Here is a 20,880-nt window from a genome sequence, read left to right on the forward strand (position 1 = left end):
ACCCAACTCTCCATCAGCATTGCAAAGGGAATAAAGGCCCACAAAGCCAGCAGAACAGTTAGAAAGTAAATCAAAGCGGAGAGAGACACCTGGCAGGGAACAAGCCTCTGCTCAATTGCCAATGGTTTCATCTTTTGCAAAAATCTCCCCAAGTATCCATAAAATCTGTCCTCATTCATTTAATGAGCCACAAGCGCCACTAACCAGAACTCTCTGGCTCTCACCAGTTTCCTGCTCCCAGCCTTATGCTGACCCTTCCTCCTAAGAGGAGGAGCAAACAACTAGGAACCTACAGAGCCACCTGCTGCCTCAAGCATTTGGGTGGTTCCTCTTGCCTGCTGAAACTTCCCAGCAGCTACACAAGCCTTCTAATGTTATTTAACAGCTCCTCAGGTGGCAAATAAAAGAGTTCTGATAATCTGTAAATAACAGCAATAGTACTTTTCCTTACTAATGTAAATCTACTTTGACCATTTAGCATCTCTTAGAATGTAGGTACACACTTACATTCCTGCAAACAGTTACTGCAGCCACTACAAGAAGGTCCTGCAAACAGTAACTGCAGACCCCAGGGTTTGCTACCTGCAGGTAGGGTGGGATGAGTAGATGAAACCACTTCCCAAACTGCCCACCAGCTTCTCAAATTTCCTGCCTCAAACTCTCAAGCAACTGGTGAATGACAGCTAAACATTGCCAGCTTCCAGATAAGCACAGCAACCCTCCCTTAACTGGTAACAGCATGGACACTCTTTTCTCAGAATATAGCTTTTTTGACCTGATCCTCTCACATTCACCATGTGATTACCAGTCAGTCACTCACTTTTCTTAGTGAAATAAACACTGCCACAAGTGAGAACCCTGCCTCTGCACTTTTGTGCCTTTTTATAAGGTCTCAACAGTTTGTACACTTGGCCACACACAGTAGTACCTTCAGCTCCCCTCACTGTATACAGCCTGTGCTAAGCAGAACGCAAATGCTTCAAAGTCAGGGACTCCACAGCTATAGCTGCATTCCCATTTCAAAAATTGCTGAGGGTGTTTGCCAGGTTAATGCAGTTGGTTGTAAACGACATTCAAGGACCAAGCTAGAAAGCAAAGAGGCACTTCTTCCAGAGCATTCTCTGAGAGCAGTGGCTGACCCTGATGCAGCTGTTCAAAAGCACACCTGGGATACAAGAGGAACCACAAGCCACAGTAAAGAGGGGCAGAACACAGAGCAACCTGGAGCACGAGGGGACATGCCCCCAGCATACAAAGCATAAATGCTGTACCATACCCTCTGACTAAGCACAGAAGCACTATGTTTCTCTCCTCCCTCCCAAACCAGCTCGAACCTGTGCTGCTGAGTCACATACCAGCACAGAGATGAAATATTAATGCCTGGTCAGGAATTCGTTTTAACTCCAGTTTCAAAATCACAGCTTCACTGACAGTAATCGAGAAAGCAGTTAAAAATTTAAGCCATCTCCTAAGAGCAGTGTATTTAAAAAGAGCTCTTTTAATAAAAGTATCGTGATAGCAAGACTTTGGACCCGTATTTTTAAACTTGGAATTGGATGCAGAACAACTGTTAAAAAAGCTGACTTGAGAGTCTTCAATACATTGGCACTGTTCAATAAAATTACAAAGTTACAATACACTTTTCCTTCTGGCAAAAAGCAGTCCATATTAAATAGTTTAAACATAGGTTTAATAATAAGGAGTAAAGGATGCAAAGCCCAACAGTAATGTATTGTGATGAACTGCATTGCAAATTTTTGTTTGCCAAATACAATCAGTTTTATCAACATAAGCGTTGTTAAAAACACCAACATCAACAAGGGCCTTAAGAACTACATGTTGAGAGACTAAACACAATTAACTAGCAATGAATAATGAATTCTAATGCTTCAAAAACATAAACTGTCATCAGCTAAGATTAAGACTATATTTTCATCTCCAGTCATTGCATGTATTATAATCACAATTTCACAGTTCAATGATGCAAAGACTGTCAGAAGCAGCATACACTTTTCCAGTTTGGTTCTTCACTAGTTACCTTTCTAGCATCACTGTCTATCAATCTGAGTGCCTTCTCTCATTTAAAAAGAATTAGACCTGGAAATGAAAGTATGTACCCCACTGCATCAGATTATTGGACTAATTATATTCTCCATCACCCTCTGGGCATATGTTCCATTTCCTTGCATACAAGCATTAATGTTCAAAGTGCCTTCTATTTGCTTAAAGCCCACTGCTCTATGTCCCTCTAGGTTCTGTACCTGCTGCAGCTCTAGCCATCCAGTCCAGGTGCAAACTTGAGCACTGATACATTACCAAAAGAGTAACAGCTTTAAAAAGACTCAGTGTGAGTTTCTGGAAGGAAGTCGAGGAAACAGAAACAGAACAAAGGACCATGTCTCTGAAACTCTGAAGAGCTCAAGTTAAAGACTGTTTGAATTGTGGATGAATAAGATTAAATAACCACTTCTTTTTTCAGCTGTATACTCTTCAAACCCCAGATAGCAACAGCTCTGCAGACTGCCTGGAAGTGATTCACTACCCTACTCCACACCCATGCTAATTAAATCACTGGCTTGAAATTTCATTCTACATAAGGATTTACTGAACAGTCCTTTTCAGTACTATACCCTAACAAGTACAAGTTAAAAAGTTTCATGTCTAAATCTCCACGCTACACTAATTAGTTTAAAAAATTCTCTGTACAGTTTGTATATAACAGTTCAGCCATAAACTTACAAGTAATTATAAAGTTCTTAAAAGTTTCTCACAGTACTCATAAAATTACAGTATGAATCTGGGTGTGTTTTCCAGCACTGAAGTGAATGTACAGTACTGAAAGTTATCAAACTACTTGGTCACACCAAGCCAGAAAACAGAGATAGACTGCAGTCTTTCCAAAATTGAAATGCCTGCACATATTCTCTGCTAGAAAAAAAAAGCAGAATCCTACAACCTTTGAAAATGAATGCAATAAATGAAAGTCTAACAAGGCAGCCATGTTTCAGAACTCTGGATCTTCTGCTACCAGTTCTCCTATTCTCCTTGTGTAAATAGAAATCACACAAGTTAAAAGAACATACTTATTATAATGAGGAAATACTTTGTAAAGAAACTTACTTAACAATTCACAGGAGAGAAAAAATTTTATAGTCCAAAGTCACTTCAAATTTAAAAACTTTCTTTTGCCCAGGCTTAACCTATGACTGATCGAAAGCTAGGCATATGTCTGAAAAACTGTAGCTATGTTTGAAAATACAACAAAATTACAAGAATAATTCAAACATAAATGACAACAGCAGGAAGTCAACAGCAAGCTTTCCTGAAGAAAACCCTTGGATGCAGTAAACAATGTTCTTTTCACTATTACAGACTGAAATCATGTGGCTGTACAGCAAGACCCTCTCTAACTTACAGTAAATAGGACAATTTTTTTTTTTTAATAACAATTGGCTTTCTGCTATGTTGAAACCTTGACAACAACAATAGCAGGCAAACAAGAACAACGGTCCTGGAACTCACCTTAAAGACCTAACACTTAAAGCAGCACACAGAAACTTTACTTTGCCATCTATACCGGGAGATGCACTCAACGGGTCACAAAAACGTTAAATCTTCAAGATTATCATCCCAGCGCTATTTCACACTGTGGAGTTACTGGAGGAACAAGCATATCAAAAGGAGGATCTCAGGTAAAGTCACCCAATAAACTTGGGAAAAAACAAGCCATAGGATCCAAAACAGTTTACTACCTAGAATGTCCTACAGAACAATCACAACAGCTCAAAGTTTACCACTGGCTGAGCTGCAAACCATATACATCAATAAATGTACTTATAAACCAAACACTGAGGCACAAAGCAGAGGACACGAGATACCTTCCTAAGTGTCAAATAACATTTGGGCATAGAATTTTTAAATCCTGACGAGAATTTAAAAATTGTGTTACCCTAGAAGGTATGACAGACTGTAGTCTGAACAAGATGGTCTGGGGCATGAATAAAATACCACTAGTAAAGATGCACATTAATAAGTGACCTTAATAAAAGCTAAAGGGAATAATTTAAAGGAAAGGAATGAAATTACAAAGGGAAACGTAGCCAAAGTTTAGCACAGAATGGAGCTCTATGTTGTTGAAGAGAGGATACCATCACTGACCGCCAGTTTTCTCTTTTGGAAGAAACAAAACCAATAGAAGGAAACAGCAGTCAAGGAAAGTAATTGCAGGGAGCTCACCTCCTCACCTCAAAACCATCTCAACAGTTCAGCATGATGGGTGCACTGCCATGTAACATGTTCTTCCACTGTGGAAATATCTAGGACATACGAATCCTACTGCAAGAGACACTCTAATACATTTCCTATGGCATGTGTCACAGAACTTTAAGAATGTCAAAGGAAAGATTTCTCTCTCCTGTCTAACCAAAGCTGCAGTAACAATACACACATTTGAGAGCAAGCTACCAGCTACTGACTCAGGGCTGCATAAGCAGTTCTCCTGACAGCAGTTGTAACTGATTATTTGCTCTTCAAGAATAGTACTTTACAATTACTAACCCCCTCACATTTACTATTAAAGCATTCTAAATCATTCTAGCACCAACACCTATCCCATCTGGCATGAAAATTTTAAGTAAGCCAACCAGAGAGGCATCCTGACACACCACATCAGGAATAATGATCCATAAGAAGAAAGAGAAATTTGGCTGCAACTCAGCAGTTTACTTGATGCATCTCATGTTAAAATCTCTAAATTCTCTATTTTAGCTCTATGAGCTTTGAATTGTTTATGATAAGAACAAGACTGTTAATGGAACTATTTTGTATTAAACCATATAAACATTAAAAAGTTCACCTCTTTGCTGCCTAAAGTTTGAATGTTCGTGAATACCATAGTATTACATGAAGCTGCAGATAAACATTAAGCCGTAACTAAGAGAGGACTACCGTGAATCCTTCCTAATAGTTTCAATACCTCTGAAGAAGGAGCAAACTGGTGAGACACGGTCAAAAGCTTAGAGACATTGTCTTTCTTGGCTTTGTTTCAATCTTCAGCCAAAATCATTACTACACACATATCATACAATTCTCCCTTCCACATGCTCTAGCCAACCACATGCAGAGTCATACAGCGAAACCCTTCAGAGTGACACAAATCTATAGGGTTCAAGGGTTCAGCTTTCCCAGGTGTTTGTTATCCATCATTACTAATACACATGGATACAAAAGTATAAAGACAGAAAGTTATTATACCTAGAACTTAAATAACCATCCTTTTATTTCATACTTCTTTCCAAAAATCCCCAATGCTGCAAGCTTTTCATAATCATATGTAATTCCAAGTTCTTATCAGATTAAGTGTAAAAAAAAAAAAATAGTATTTAAGGAACAAAAAAAGCGTTATTTTACTTTTATTGGTGACTATTTCTGCTTGCAAACTCACTTCTGCATGGAATATTTGGGGGCCAAGTCTTAATTTCAGGGCAATTAAATTAAAAATCCTTTAAGGAATTTATTCCCTTGTGATACAATTGCAAGTGAGGTATATAGTTCAGTTTTAAGCTAATCATAATACCAGTGTTGCACAGCACAGGAAAACATCACTGCCTAATTAAGGCTTTCAGAAACTACCTGCACTGTGAGTTTTAGTTAGACTAAAATTTTAACATTATAGTTTTTTAACAGAATACCTCAAAAGTAAATAAGATCTTTTGCTATTTTCTAATTTGTAACTGAGAAAGATATCTCAAATATCTCTAGGTCCTCTCCTAAGAAATCCAGATGTTAATTACTAATTCTACATAACTTCCATAAATGCTGTATCAATACCTTTCATGAGTCAATCTTGCATCTGAAACACATTCTTTTGAGATCAAACTCAAAATTGTTTTGTTTGATTGAGATCAAACTCAAAATTGTTTGATTCTCAACTCCTCATGTCCCTTCCATATAAAGGTGTACAAGAAGCTGTGAGGGAGCATGGCCAAAGCACTGGACCCAAACTGGGAAATGAAATATTCCAGATCATGTAACATCATCCTCAGTATATAGAGGAGAGTCGGCTGGGAAGGAGGGGCTCTCACTTCCAAGATTGTGAGTTCAGGATCTCTTGTCTGGGATCACTAGCCAGAAATGGGCTGGGCATCGGCCAGCAGGTGGTGAGTAGCTGCATTGTGCATTACCCATTTGTATTTTCTATTATTATTAAAAATAATTTATTTCAATTTTTTAATCTGGTTTTATCTCAACCTACAAGTCTCCTTACCTTTACTCCCTTGGTTCTCTTCCCCATGCCCTGAGTGAGGGAGGGTGAGTGAGCAGCTGTGTGGTACTTGGCTGCTGGCTGGGTTTAAACCACAACAGTGAGTCTTGAAGATTTAAAATACTATCAGAAGAAAACTGAAGAAGTACTACTAAAAATATTAATGGATTGGTTTTGTTGTTTAGTTTGGGTTTTTTTCTTCCTTGCTTTCTCAAATTCCCTTGGCTCTTATTATAACAATTAATTTCTTCATGGATGCTATTTGTAGATTATTTTTCAATGCTGAAAAAGCTAGCAAATACCCTCCTTCAGATTTTTTCTGCTACCCCACCCTGCAATTTTCAATTAGTAGTAGTAAATAAAAATCACTGCACTGAAATAATAGTATATTGAGGCCAACAGGGAATAGACTTTGAGAGACTAGAACAGGGTATCTGCTCAAATTTCCTATAGTAAGTTTCACACACAAAAACCCCCATGAACCTAAAGGATGTAATTCACATGTAACTGCATATTTACAAAACTTTTTTTTTTTTAAATAACTTAATTATGAAAAATCTTATACATTATCCAATAGGAGGTGCATGGAAGACATAACCTTCACAAGGTTCTTAAGGCATGAAATTCTCCTTGGTGTTGTATTTTATGCTTTTCTTTATTCAGTCACAATCAAAACTGAAGATCCAAGTACCACTATAATATAGTCTTGCTTTTCATTTATTTAGATAGTAAAAATGATTATTTGTTAATTTTATATTGAGATGACAATCAGCTACAGTACAGCACTTGCACAAAATCTGTGAATTCACATACTCGGCATATGAATGTTATTCAGTTTCCCTGAACAAAAAATGGAACTAAATTGGACACCACCAAATACTCTAAAAGATGCAAGCTGAATTGCCCATCTACAGTATAAAATGGCATTTAGCAGCATGTAAACTCTTGCAGGCAGGAAAGAAAGCCCTCAGAAGCAAGCATACGATGTTTCATTAAACAGAATGATACTTTGAGAACTAGAAGAGACAAGTGAGCAGTGTACGAAATTTCCCTGCCCTCTGGCAAGAAACACAAAACCATCCAACCACAACAAACACAAAATTTGCAAAATAAAACCACACCAAGACACAAATATAACTACAACTTGCAGTAAAACCAAAGACTAAAAAAAAGCAAGGGGGACAGAAGAAAAATGTTGAGTTAGAAGGAAAATCATCATGCAGTTTAACCTTCCACCCTGTTTCAAAGTTAGAAATCTTAAATATTGTAGATTATTTCCATCTTCTCTCCAGAAGGGAGCTAATACTTTGCACTGCTGTTAACGGCTTGTTTTGTAATTTAAAGAGACGTAACAAGCTAATAATATTTACTTGTAATTACTGGAAGCAACTTGTAAAGTAACTGTGATTGTTGGAGGACAGGCAATCTATTTCATTTTATGCACCTGACAGTCATATTTACAGTTCTGCTTTTTTTTATTAATTGCATATGACATTCCCAAAATAAATAATTAATTTTTTTCCCCCAATAAGTTCTGGGTTTAAGTTTTCAAGTTTGCTTGCTAACAGGTAGAAATAATTTCTAATAAATCATATTTTTAGACTTTATTACTTGGAAAAGCTATCTTTAGTCATAGTTACAGCTCTTTTTTTGTCTTTTCATAGGTTTGTAAAGTAACAGCACAGAAAAATCACTTTATACATCAGTTTCATTTCCCAATTTTTTTTTTTCTTTTAAAAGAAGCATTACAATGAACTTACCCTCTTTGCCTTTGAATCTTTCCTGATCATATCTGTTGTAGGCAGCTGGAATAGGTTGCTTATTTCGTAAAGTGGGATCCTAAAACAGGTTAAATAAGATTTGTAAAACATACAAAAAGATGTCTGATGATTTTTGAGCTTCATAAAGCATTACATAGAACTACTCAAGAGTATAAAATGAGTTCACTTTTGTAGGAGTTTCAATGCATTTGAAAACTTCTGATGTTTCTCTTCAACATTCACTCATCCTCTTACAGAAAGAGACTTTAGAAGTACATACTGAAAGCAATGACAACAGCCTGAGGCAAAAACTAAAGTAGCAGTAACAAACTACATTAGCTAAAATCTGTAAATTTTATGAAATCACTGAGTTTTTGTAATATCTCAAGAACTAGCAGTGGAAAAAAAAAACCTGTCAACTGACAACTCATGATTAAGCCTTCAGCCACACACACAAAATGTTCCTTGCCAGCCTGATTAAGCTAAAATTCTGCTAAACCTACAGAATAAAAACAAATTTGGAGGAAAAAAGGCATTCTGGGAAAAAAGTTTTTAAAAGCGCCAATCTAGAGGCACACTAAATACTAACTCAATCTTTTTTGTGGATGGTTTAGTTATGTATTCACAACTATTCTGAATGGGACATTTGAACAGTCCCATGCACAATTTACAAAATTCAACATAAAGTAATTATTTAAATGTTGGAATCCATCTTGCTATTTAAATCTAGTTGGTTCTTAAATGCAGTAGCAACAAAACCAAATCGGAGTATAATTAAATAGCTTTTACAGCAGACTGCCACCGAGTTCAAGAATATGTTAGGTTTAATAGAACTCAATAGTAAACACCACAATAGAAAACTTATCTTGTCCAATACCTAGATAGACTTGAACAATAAAGCTCTAAGTCTGTCCTCCTGATTTATTACAGGCATAGGAAAGCTGGTTCAAGCTGTTCCCACTCATGAGTCATGTTCCAGATTCTTAAACATTTGCTACCCTATCTGTCAGAAAAGCAGCAAAACATTTTGTTTGAAATGGCAGTAGTCACATCTAATACATTTTTTGCAAATAGATGCAGGATGTCGCTAGTGTTTGATAGATGCAGAAGCTGGCACTAGCAGTTTAATCGCTATGTAACAAGAACATACTGAACAAATTAAAGTAATATATTCAAAACTCTAAATACCAATAAAAGTAATTTAAGTCAAAGAATATCTGTGAAGTTATGCTTGAAAGTTGCGCATTGCTTGGAACTAAATCAAAACAAATTTCATATTTAATAATGACAAGACACTCTACTCTCACTTTTGGTGTTGCAGCCTTCATAGGCATCAAGTGGCTGCTCTTACCGTTGGTGCTGTATTTGGTGCAGGCCTTTGCTCAGGTGCTCGGCCTTCTTCTCTGGCTTTTACTGATTGAAGAATTGCAAAAATATTCTTGGCAAAGTTCTGAAAAACATATCAGATACCTGTGAACCTTGCTGACTATCTGCGTTTCATATAACAGTAACACAGGTCAAGACACCATTTGGTTAACTTGTGCTTCACAGAACAACAAAACTAGTGCACCAATTTTCTTAATAGATATTTTCTGATTACTGTTCTGTGGTGGGATCCAAACATAAAGAGTTTTAAGGCATAATTGCTACCCCCTGTTCTTTAAGGCCCAAACTTGCTAAATCTAACTGGCTTCATTATACCACAAGGTAAACCAAATCCTTCAAAAAGCATTTGTGATCTTCTCTCCTCTCAAATACCATATGCCCTTACAGTCCCTTTGGAACTCTTCATGCTGTAGCAAGAAGGAAAAACTTTTACTCAAGTAAAAGTAAGACAAGTCTCATCTTGGAAGCCTAGGTATGTATCCACTCATGACAGCCTGTCTGCTTATGTTTGGCCTCCTGATGGGATGTCTCAGTCACAACCCTGCACTACCAGAAGCTTTCCTCCACCCAAGCATGTTCAGCTGCTTTTAGGGAAGAGTCCTTACGAACCCACGGGAGGCTTTCCCTGAACCTGCACAGAGCAGCTGAGGCAAGGCAGACAGGCAGCCACCTCCTGCACTTGCCAGCAAGGCTCTTGAGCAGAGTAAAACATGCTTCAATTGGTTGTTAATGGTTCACAGGCACAACCCCATCACATTGTGGTGCAGTTCTTTTAATATTTATCTTGAACTACAACTTCACTCCATTTGGCAGCAAGTAATTTAAGCAGTAGAGCCTTTCATTTTAAATTGGCGGAAGCAAGTACAGAAATCACATTCACAAATCCTCGATTCAAGAGCGATCCAAGATAATTCTACTAACTTTATGCAGTGTTTTGTCAGAAAAACAAGTCAGAGGCACAACTGAGTAAATGATATCAAGGTTTTTAAAACACATTCCTCCTCGTAATATTAGAAGGACTGCTTTATTCTAAACAAAAACATACATGCTAATTAAACTTTTAAAAGGCATATGCTTATTACATTACTACTCAATAGGCATTTTAAGCTATAAAGATATGTGTACACAATGTCATTATTGTCAATTTTCAGTAATAGTTCATCAGTAAAAGAAACCTTTTATCAACTAAGGATCAATTTTGTACTGGTTCAGAACAGTCTGAAGTATTCACAAAATGCTTAGATTCTTCTAGTATTGTATACTAACACTGAAGTGGTGCTAATTAACACCACTGGCATTAAAGAACAAATTAATGAATTACAAATGGAAGAATTCTGGGGTGAATTTTGTAGAAATCATTTAGAGAAAGCTGTAAGCTTGTTCGCTTGACCTCAGTCAGCATGTTGACAGTCTGCTCCAAGCCAGCGGGGCAGGAACTGGAAGACCACCAGAAACCACTTGCAAAGGCAAAGCAATTCCTTCAGCAAACCCAGTTCTTTTCACAAAGACTCAAAGAACTCACACAAAACCGTATGTGAAGTTCTTTTCAGTCAGAAGAATCCTAGGGGAATAAAACCCTTTAAAGAGCTGTGAGCTATGCACATATAAATTATACAAGGATACCCAAAATCAGCTCTGTTCTTCAGAAAATAAGACTAAACCACGCTTTTACTAGGAATTCAGAGATTTCTCCCAAACTGTGGACTGGGCAGTATATCAATCACAATTCTTGTCACTGCTGTGCTTTATCATATACTGTCTTTTGGAAACAACAAGCTACTCAGTCTTCAGAAATTCAGGAGCTGAAACTAATTAAGTAACAAGAAGAGAGATTTTAAGTGATTGTCCATGTATAAGCCAAGTCTTCCTTCAGTCACAAGGAAGCTACAACCAGCTTTCACATCCTTATTTCATTCATAAAACCTACAGTTAACATAGTCTTAAAGTGAGCTTAAATTTCAAATTATGAATTTGTCAAAGGCATTTTAGCATCTCAGATTTTAGCAGTCTGAAACTGCACATCTAGGACCAAATTTTAAATTCTTTCAGGTAAAAAACACCACAGGATTTTCTTTCATTTGCTGATAAGAAGTTGATAATAAGCATGGAATTACAAAGTGTTCCTGTTGATGTCTTTTCTTCCCACAGCATGAAAATGTAGGTCTCCCAAGACCACAAGCACTATCTGTTTGAAAGGGGGAAAACACAGCAGTGTTTTAACAAGCACTCAAAACAGGATCATCATCTTGCTGTTCACTGGCTTGGTTGGGGATGTGGGATTACATTACTGTGACAGAAAAATGATCGAGCAGGAAGTCCACTGCAGGTACCAACTGATTTGCAAAGCCCTGCAGAGTTGCAAGACTGCTAAATTTTCATTGTTCATCCCTTCAGAGATCAGCATATGAAAATCCCCTAGCTTCTGCCCTAGATTTAGTTTAACTTAATACTAAGTGCAACATTTTTATTACCAAAAACTGATGTGGAGGACAAGCAGAGAAAGGAAAAAAAAAAAAAAAATCTGTTTCTCTGCACTATATCTTAAAAAAAACCCTGAATATGTTTCAAAAACAATGCTTAAGAAAATCCTTAGTATGTAAAAGGACTATTCCACTGATTCTTCTTGTTAGCTGCCTACAGCACTGCTACTCCCATGAAAGCTCTCTTTATTAGGCGTAGACACGGTTGGAGTCAACAATAGCTCATTACATTGGGGGAGAAGAAAGGGGGAAGAAAAAAAAAGGCAAAATGTTTCAGCAGCTACCAAATCAGGCTTTTGATATTGTCTTAAATAAAGCCCTATCATAATAGGTTTTCCTGCCCATCCTCCCTCATTCCTCTAAACAGAAGACTCACACGTGAGATGTAAATTGGAAAGGAAAACAATGATAGCCAAAAGACAATCAATAAGAGCAGCTATGGTCAGACATAGTCAATCATCTTAAAGAAAGAGTCACACAGGTTCTGTAAGAAAGCCTGCAACAGTACATAAATTCTCAAAATTTACTGGCACCGATGCTCTATCCTTTGCCAATATAGTGACTAACATACAGCAAGTCAAGTTACTGTCACTGGTGTTAATTTAACACCAGGCTGTTTGAGGAGAAATACCAGAGCAAGTAAGATCAGCCTGCTCTGCTGGGGAAGAATTAATGAAGCTACATCATTAACAAGACTCCTTTTGTAACAAAAATACTTCCATTTAAAGATACCACAAATTATTCTAAAAAATTGCTATCTTCGTTCTGCAACCTGTCTTTAATTTCTGTAACTAGTCATAACCCTAATGCTCATTAACAAAGACTTCTAGTCACAATAGCACTTTTATCAAGTTAGCAAAAAAAATATTAAATATTATTTCTAATAATGATCAAGGAGTAATAATGATTTCAACTTCATAGAAACCAATTCTTGACGTAAAAAAAATATGGCAAAGTACACTATCTCAATCATATGAGCAAAATATTTAAAATTAAATCTATCATATAAAACTAGAAGCATATAGACAGGATGAGTTATACGGTTTCAAAACTTTATCTAAATTGTAAACAATTTTTAATCAGTTTTTTCCAGTCTGGTATTTCACTGCAGAGAGAGAAGAGCCTTGGAACAGCCATATAAATTGAAATACACTCTTATTTGAGGTGACAATAAGGACTTCTTGATGGGCATGTTTTCCAGGATGATCAAGAGCTGCAGAGCGCTATAAACATTGTCCAAACTTTTATAACAGGGCTGGATAAGGAAGTATCAAGCCTCTACCACACTTCTTTACATGTCTGCTTGATATGCTCAGACATACTGTGAGGTCCTTTGGAGCCACTGACAGACTGAAAGGCATGATGCTGTACCAGAAATGACATGTTCCCATAACACGTTTTCAGCAATTCCTATGTACTGCATGACATGAAAAGTGTAAACACTATTCAGGTGGTCTTGTGAAATTACAGCAGAAGGTTTTTTTAAAAGTTCATATGGAACATGAGCTGATGAACTGTGTATTTAGATGAAAATATTTCGCACATTTCAATTTAGAGCACACACTTAAATCTGGAGTCCTTCATTTAAGGCATCACTCTCCTATGCCTAAGAATCTGTATGTAAACTGTTCACCAACACTGAAGTTCATCTTCTCTCCTCCTCGCTCTTCTAATTTAAAGACAGTCCTAAAGCGCTGCATTTTATATTGTGTTCTAGGTTGCCCTCAGAATCAAAGGTTGGACATAAGCAAGATTGATATTCAGGGACAGCTGCAAGCAACTGCAAGCATGCAAATATACTGGTAGAATGGCTATGCGAATTATTGGTATTCTCTGCACTGTGCTTATTCAGACCATAAACATTTCCATCATTTCTGACCCAGCATCTGTCCTCTCCTTACATAAGAACCCTTCAGATAAAGGCCACATCTAGAAACACAATCTTGAATTCTATAGTCGCAATGAAATAAATCCCCCTTTTTGAATTGCAGGCACATACACATCTCCCATTTTCTTTATTTGCTTTCATTTGAGTAACATGTCAGATGCACAAGATGCTCAACTGCACTGACAGGCATGTTTGCAGAGAACTCACAGTACCTCTCAAAACTATTCTCCATACCCTTTTGACCTTTACATACCATACTACAGTATATCATACAACAAGCATATGACCACACAGTCAATTTTAAAAAGAACCACCTATATAAATAGGTCGTCTTAGCTGTGCTTTCAAAACAACAGTAGTTTTAGAAATTTGCAATAAAGTACTGGAATTTCTATAGCTAACTGAAGCAGAGTACATGACTTAATTTTTTTAAACTGTCAGATTAGGGAACCTATAAAAAAACTATTCATAAAACAGAACTTGTTACTAACTGCTGGGGGAAAAACACGAAAATCAGACACTCCCTTTCACAAAAGTTACTCTGGTAATCACATACCATTTCTTTATGTTCCAGTCAAAAAGTTCATTTAAGTATTACTATAGTCTACTGCACTGAACTGGTAACATAGTTATTAGCCCTGTGTATTTGTGGATTATTTTCAGTACTCCTTACTTGTTCCACATTATCTTCATTAAATTTTTATAGCAAGAGTATTATATGAAAGACAACTGAAACATTTAATTTGGAATAGCACATAGACTAATTCCGAAGTATAAAAGAGCAGAAACACCATAATCTCCTGAAGACACCGCACAGCATAAAATCTGCTCAATAATCCCCCTCGTACATAATTTGAGTTTATTCTTCCTATGAACGAGCATATGGAAATACATTTTTTTTATACAGAAGTAGTGCTTAAGAATAGCGAAGTTACTTTACAGCTGACCTCAGGGTTTTTTTAGGAAACGTAATACTTTATTCTACAGATTTTTCTGACAAATTCAAGGTACCTACTCACAAACTAATATTCATTAGTGCTCAGTAAAAACACAATTTTTCTCATCTGGCCCATCTTTCAGTGCTGTATTCAAAACATCAGCACTAATGCCTAGTAGCAATATTTAACAGTTTTCCCACTTTTACTAAAGAAACTAGTATAGGATAAAGTGGAGTTTAGTAACTCAAGCTACACTATGCCATTACACTCGTGCAACAGCCATTCTAAAACCATACAACTGTTCCATTTGAAAGCACTAATGAGGATAATAGTTGCTATTAACCTGGCACACCTTCACCTTTTCAATTCTATTAAATTCACCACTATTGTGAATTTCCGGAACATAGAACAATCCTGCCACCTAGAGACCATAAATAAAGTTGCTTTTACAGACAAATAATTTCTTTTAAAATATCCAAAATTTTACTCTCAGACCTTTTAGCTGTGAATTGATTAAAATACTGTATTAGTCTTGCTATAAAGTTATTTTAATTCATATATTTTCCAGTTACAAGATCATATAAAAGAGTTTACTGAAATTGTGATTATAACTATTGATTCCTTCACAAGTGATTTCACTAGTAAGAATGCTCAAAAGGTATCAGAACAAAAATATGAGAACTGAAAGTAATTGACAGAGCAGTTTCTCACAGCATTTACTTCAAATATGTTAGTTACTGTTAAGAGGATAAACCCTACAAATAAAAGACATTAATTTTAAAATTTAAGTATGCAAATACTAACTGCAGTGGTAATATTTTCCAGGTGCTAAAACAAAACTAAAAATATTTACCCCCATAAAGATGAGATTTGGGGAAGAATGAAGAATCTTGCTATTTAATACTTACTTATAGGAATACAGAAAACCACAAATGAATAACATTCTGAAATTGTTAAGAACAAGACACTGTATTACATAATTTTGCAATTGTGGGTTACATCCGAGGTAAATGGCACATACCAGGAAAGCACTAATCCTTCTAGCTAGGTCAGCTATAAACTCCTATCATCTTACTCAGTTCTGGACTTCTCACTGCCACACACACAAACATACCCAGAAGAGCTAAGGACAGGGCAGTGGGAAAATAAAAATCAAGACTATGGAATTTAATACATACAACTCACAGTCATACTCTATAAAACGAAGTTAGAGCTGAGTCCATTCCCTTCTGTATTAATGCCCTAATGCCCTTTTTTATGGATACACAATACACTGGGCATCAATTTTTCCAAAGAAAAGTATACATAACTAGTATACTACAACAGGACTGTGATAATTAAACATATCAAATCTTTAAAGTTATGAAGGGTTTTTTTAAAAAAACCATATTTATTTAAACAAATCACTTGTTATGGAAAATAAGATACCTTTGCTTTCAAAGCACATCTTAAGAAAAATATGTGTTGGATAGCCTAGTTTGAGTCTCTCGCATAGAAACAGAGAATATCAAAATATCAGGATTAAGGCAGAAAAACGTTTTATTTGATTCAGACTTACTTGCTACTTTATTAGAAAGGAAAACCAACAAGTTTACATATTAAAAAGACATAATTCAGAATATTCTCTTAATTTTTTGGTAAATACTAGGCAAGGAAAAGATTAACTACCCAGATAGTGAGAGAATCAAATTGGTCAGTCTGCAGAAGTGAAGCAACAACAAGTAATAAATGACACCTTTGCTTCAACATTTCAAATTAGAACTAGCAAGTAATATGTGCATAAAGTAACAACCTTATACTGACAAGATACAATTTCATGACTGAAAGGTTATGAAACCAGAAGGACCAAGTTTCAAATAACTCTGATCCCATATCAAGTTTTAATGCTCTAAATAGTTTTTTCATTATTAACAGATACCTGCATAAGGAGCCCACATCTGATCATGCTTTCATTTCAGCTAATTCCATTTTAAAAATGTTTACCTCAAATTCAGATTTCTCACATCCAACTTACATGGTTCAACTTCAGTGCTTTTCCTTGGAACATACCCAGACACACAAGGTTAAAATGCCATACAGGTCACTCGAGACTTCTAGTGCCTTGCAATGCCTTCAAAAGACTTACATAAGGCTCAGCGAAGACAGTAAAGAAGCGATTTGCAGATCTGTTGAAAGAGGCCAAGAAATCCACAAAACCAGCAGCTGGACAAGTCCCATGTAGTTGCAGCACACAGATACAAAAATGTGTGTCTGTGTATGGACACATACATGAAGAGCACATAGCCACTATTTCAGATTCTTAAAGTGATTTAGAAAGGTTATGGGGAATAAACTTTAAGACTTCCCATATGTTTGATAGGATCTATTATGTTATTTCTCCTGTACACAGGATTAGAGTTCGCTTGAGAAAAGTTAATTCTAATATATCTGCAACTGCCTCTCTAGCATATCCCTATGTATTGGGCCTGGCTGAGATGGAGTAATTTTTCCCCACAGCAGCCCACACAGTGCTGTGCTGTGCATTGGCAGCTACAAAGGTGTTGATAACATACCAGTGTTTCAGCTACTGCTGAGCAGGGCTGACAAAGCATCAAGGCCAATACTCCCCCCTCATCAGTGGGCTGGGTAAGTGAGATCTTGGGAGGTGAGACAGCCAGAACGCCTGACCCAAAGCGACCAAAGGGATATTCCATACCATATGACTTGTGCTCAGCAATAAAAGCTAATGGAAAGGGGGGGGGGGGGGCATTTGCTATTTACAATGTTTGTCTTCCAGAGCAACTGCCATGCATGCTGAAGCCCTATTTCCTGGGGAGTGGCTGGACACTGCCTGCTGATGGGAAGTACAGGATATACCTTCTGCTCTCCTTGGCTTCCATGGGCATCTTTTGCTTTTATTAAACTGCCTTGATCTTGACCCATGAGGTTTTTTCCATCTTATTTTCTTCTCCCCAGTACTGCTGAGGAAGGGAGTGACAGAGCAGCTTGGTGGGCACCTGGTGTCCAGCCAAGGTCAACCCACCACACCCTACAAGGAAATGAAATGCTCAGAGTTCACTACTCCTATAAGAACACTGGTTCATTTAAAATAGTAATAAATTCACAAGGCCAGTATTAGTGCATTTCCAAGATTCCAGTTTTAAGATTTCTCTACACACAAGTAGAGCATGTTTAACCCAGCCCACCCAGTTATCATGCTGCTTAGCTAAGAAATATTTCTGAGCAATCTGAGAGATTAAAAAAAAAATTTTTTAAATCAAGTATATCAGTCACCAGAAAAAATATACTCTCCAAATACACCTGTGAATGATGAAACTCCTGCTTAGGCTACTTGAATTTGTTCCTATAGGAAGAATTCAAGTGCCACAAACACATTTATAGTAGAAATGGAATGAGGACGTTTTTCTTTCAGAAGAGATTGTTGAAGCCTGCTACAGGAGATTATAGAAATCAAATGATTTTTCAGGAAGGAAAAATAGAGGAAGGACATGAAAGAAAGCGATCATTTTCAGTTTAAACACATGTTTTTTCTACATGTTCAATGGTTTGTTTTACAAAACAGGCAGACATTTATCTAAGAACACGTACACAACAGAATTGAAGCTTCTGCAAAGCAGTAATTCAAAACTTAACACTCTGAACAGTTATGATGGTAAATATTCTGTGTATGGGTTCAAAACGTCAGGTACCAGAGAAGATACCCAGTTCTATATACAAAGGTTCTCTGAGTAAAAAAGTTACAGAAGTAATACTGTTTTCCCCTAAGATCTGCAGGTTTGAATGTATCAAAACTGATTCTGACATATCTTCACCAGACAGTATTTCAGTTCAAACTGATCTAACATATATAAATATCTGACAAACTTAATCTGTTTTCCAGAAACAAGTTCCATAGTCAATGGCTTGACTACATAATCAAGAACTCATTCATACCCTTCTAACATGATGTAAGTAAGCATGTGAAATTATTGTGTCTGCTTTATACCAAATAAAACCCCACACACCAAAAAACCCAAAACAGTGAACAGCAGCAACGCACCTTGTTCAAATATCAATCTACAGATTAAATCACTTTCACTTTCTCTTCTTTAAACTTCTCTCCCCAAGAATATCCAGCTGTATCAGGTCTGAAGAGAGCAATTCCCTTACCCTGATTTTTGTGTGTGTTTGTGAAGATTAAGAATAAGAATTAGACTGCATGGAGAGTGAGGACAAACAGAAGAGATTAATTTGTTAAAGCCCCCAACAAGTGTGGCTGTGAAAAGAATGGTAAAGGAATTCAGAAGCAGCTCTAGCATCAGGTAGTTTAATGCTTTTGAAATCTGACTAAATTTTCAATTGGTTAGACTGTCAGTTGACTCACCAAAACAGCAATGTTATGTAGCATGCCTTTAGCCAAACCTGAAATTAAATTGCTTTAAACAATATATCCTCTCAAATAGTTCTAAAATTATGCTACTATGAGAGGAAAAAAACCCTTAGACTAAACAGATGTAATTTGGCTCGAGAAGTGATTACATAAAAATATCACATTATTCACAAAATCTAGAAGACTACACTTCACACTTTGGGAAGGCCAACAGATACTTAAAACAGACAGTGCAGGATGACTCATCCAATAGCAATTAATCTTTCCAAAAGAAAGTAGAACTGCTTAAGAATCAGGCAGAAAACCATAGAAAAATACGTCAACAAAAGGTTGCAAGCAAAACAAAAATAATTAAGAAGACAAATGCAAATTTTAGTGATTTTAAAAACAAGGAGAGGACAAGTGAACTGAAATAATGTCTGATTTTTTTTATAAACAATAGGAACCTCACAAAAGTCAATAAAAGACAGCCAGGAATTAATGCAACATGTGATCAAAAGAGGATAACAGAGGAAGGCATATATATAAAGAACCTGTGTGATGCATTCCAGAAAGCTGAGAGTCAAATAAACTATGTATGACAACCAGTGAATGATAGTAAATGAATGATAACCTGTCTCAAATCATGAGAGCATTCAGGACATATTGCCAATATGAATGGGACAGTACAGAGGCTTCTAAAGAAAAGAACAGTAACTATGCCAGACTGAAGTTACTTTGTAGGTGGGCTAAGTGTCAAGAAGAGGAGCCATGCAGCAATTAATTCTGTAGCTATCATAAATAATTGCTTCTTGGAGCAATCAGCCAAAGTACAAAAGCAAAAGCATCTCTTGATTTAACCCACAGTACCTACTTAAGAAAGGCAGCTGCTGAAGAATATTCTACAACAGGAGCAGCAATGCACTCAAATTCAACGTTCTTGTAAATGGAAAAAATCCCCTACAGCCAGGAAAAAAACTCCCAACCAACACACCACTAACTTCATTCAGCAGGTGGAGCTATCTAACATTGAAGATGCTATCAAAAGATAATTAAAACCAGCACCTAAAAGGACAGAATGCAAGTATCATGACAACTTTTAAAGATGTTAAAAAAACCCTCTACATCACTGGAGACTTAAAAAAAAATCCTGTAAACCAAAAAAGGCTATTTGAAGTAAAAAGCAAACTTCAGAATCAGAAAATGCATCCAAAAGGAGAAAGAGTAAATATATCATAAATGCAATTAAGATTATTACCATCTACATAGAATTTTGACGAGCATCTTGCTTTCAAAAACACCAAAACCAGAGGAAACCTGCCAGAAAAAATTATAAGGATGATAGATTATTTTCTTTTTGCTGTGGCCTGATCTTCCTAGGTGCTTTCCTTTTGCATCTTAAGCTATCTGTAGTTTAACAAAGATTCAGAGAGAACACTGGGAAAGCTCACACACAGTTTTTCTCTGTGGAGAAGAGAGCCTGAGGAGCTGCCTCAGACTGAAGCAATTTTTAGAAAAAAAAAAAACCAGTAAAATTGACATGTTGGGATGCTCACTCTTTGTCAACATTCATCCAGGAGTACTAAAAGAATTCAGATATTAAAAAGTCAGACACTATATGGTAAACTACTGTTTAAGTCAATTTTAGTTTGGTCTAGGAGGATTTCAGAGACTGCAGATAGATCTATACCAAGCAGATAGTGAAAACTTATAATAAAAAGAATTATCAGGCACATTAGCAATTCAAGTATCACACAGAAAACTCAAAACAGCATTTGCAGAGAGGTATCATGCTTCCCTGATCAAAATCCTTTAAAT

The 20,880-nt window shown here is 36.5% G+C and overlaps 1 protein-coding gene across 1 annotated transcript in view; it reads right to left on the reverse strand.

The window, feature by feature from the left end:
- CDC73 (cell division cycle 73) overlaps nt 1–20,880 on the reverse strand; it is a 117,514-nt gene that overhangs the window by 82,639 nt on the left and 13,995 nt on the right. The window contains exons 8-9 of the mRNA XM_074906769.1: nt 9,374–9,472; nt 8,023–8,101 (exon numbers count right to left, since the gene is read on the reverse strand). Coding sequence (XP_074762870.1) covers nt 8,023–8,101; nt 9,374–9,472 — 178 coding nt within the window. The remainder of the gene's footprint in view (nt 1–8,022; nt 8,102–9,373; nt 9,473–20,880) is intronic.

The sequence above is a fragment of the Athene noctua genome, chromosome 5, assembly GCF_965140245.1.
Source record: "Athene noctua chromosome 5, bAthNoc1.hap1.1, whole genome shotgun sequence".
Classification (NCBI taxonomy): Eukaryota; Metazoa; Chordata; class Aves; order Strigiformes; family Strigidae; genus Athene; species Athene noctua.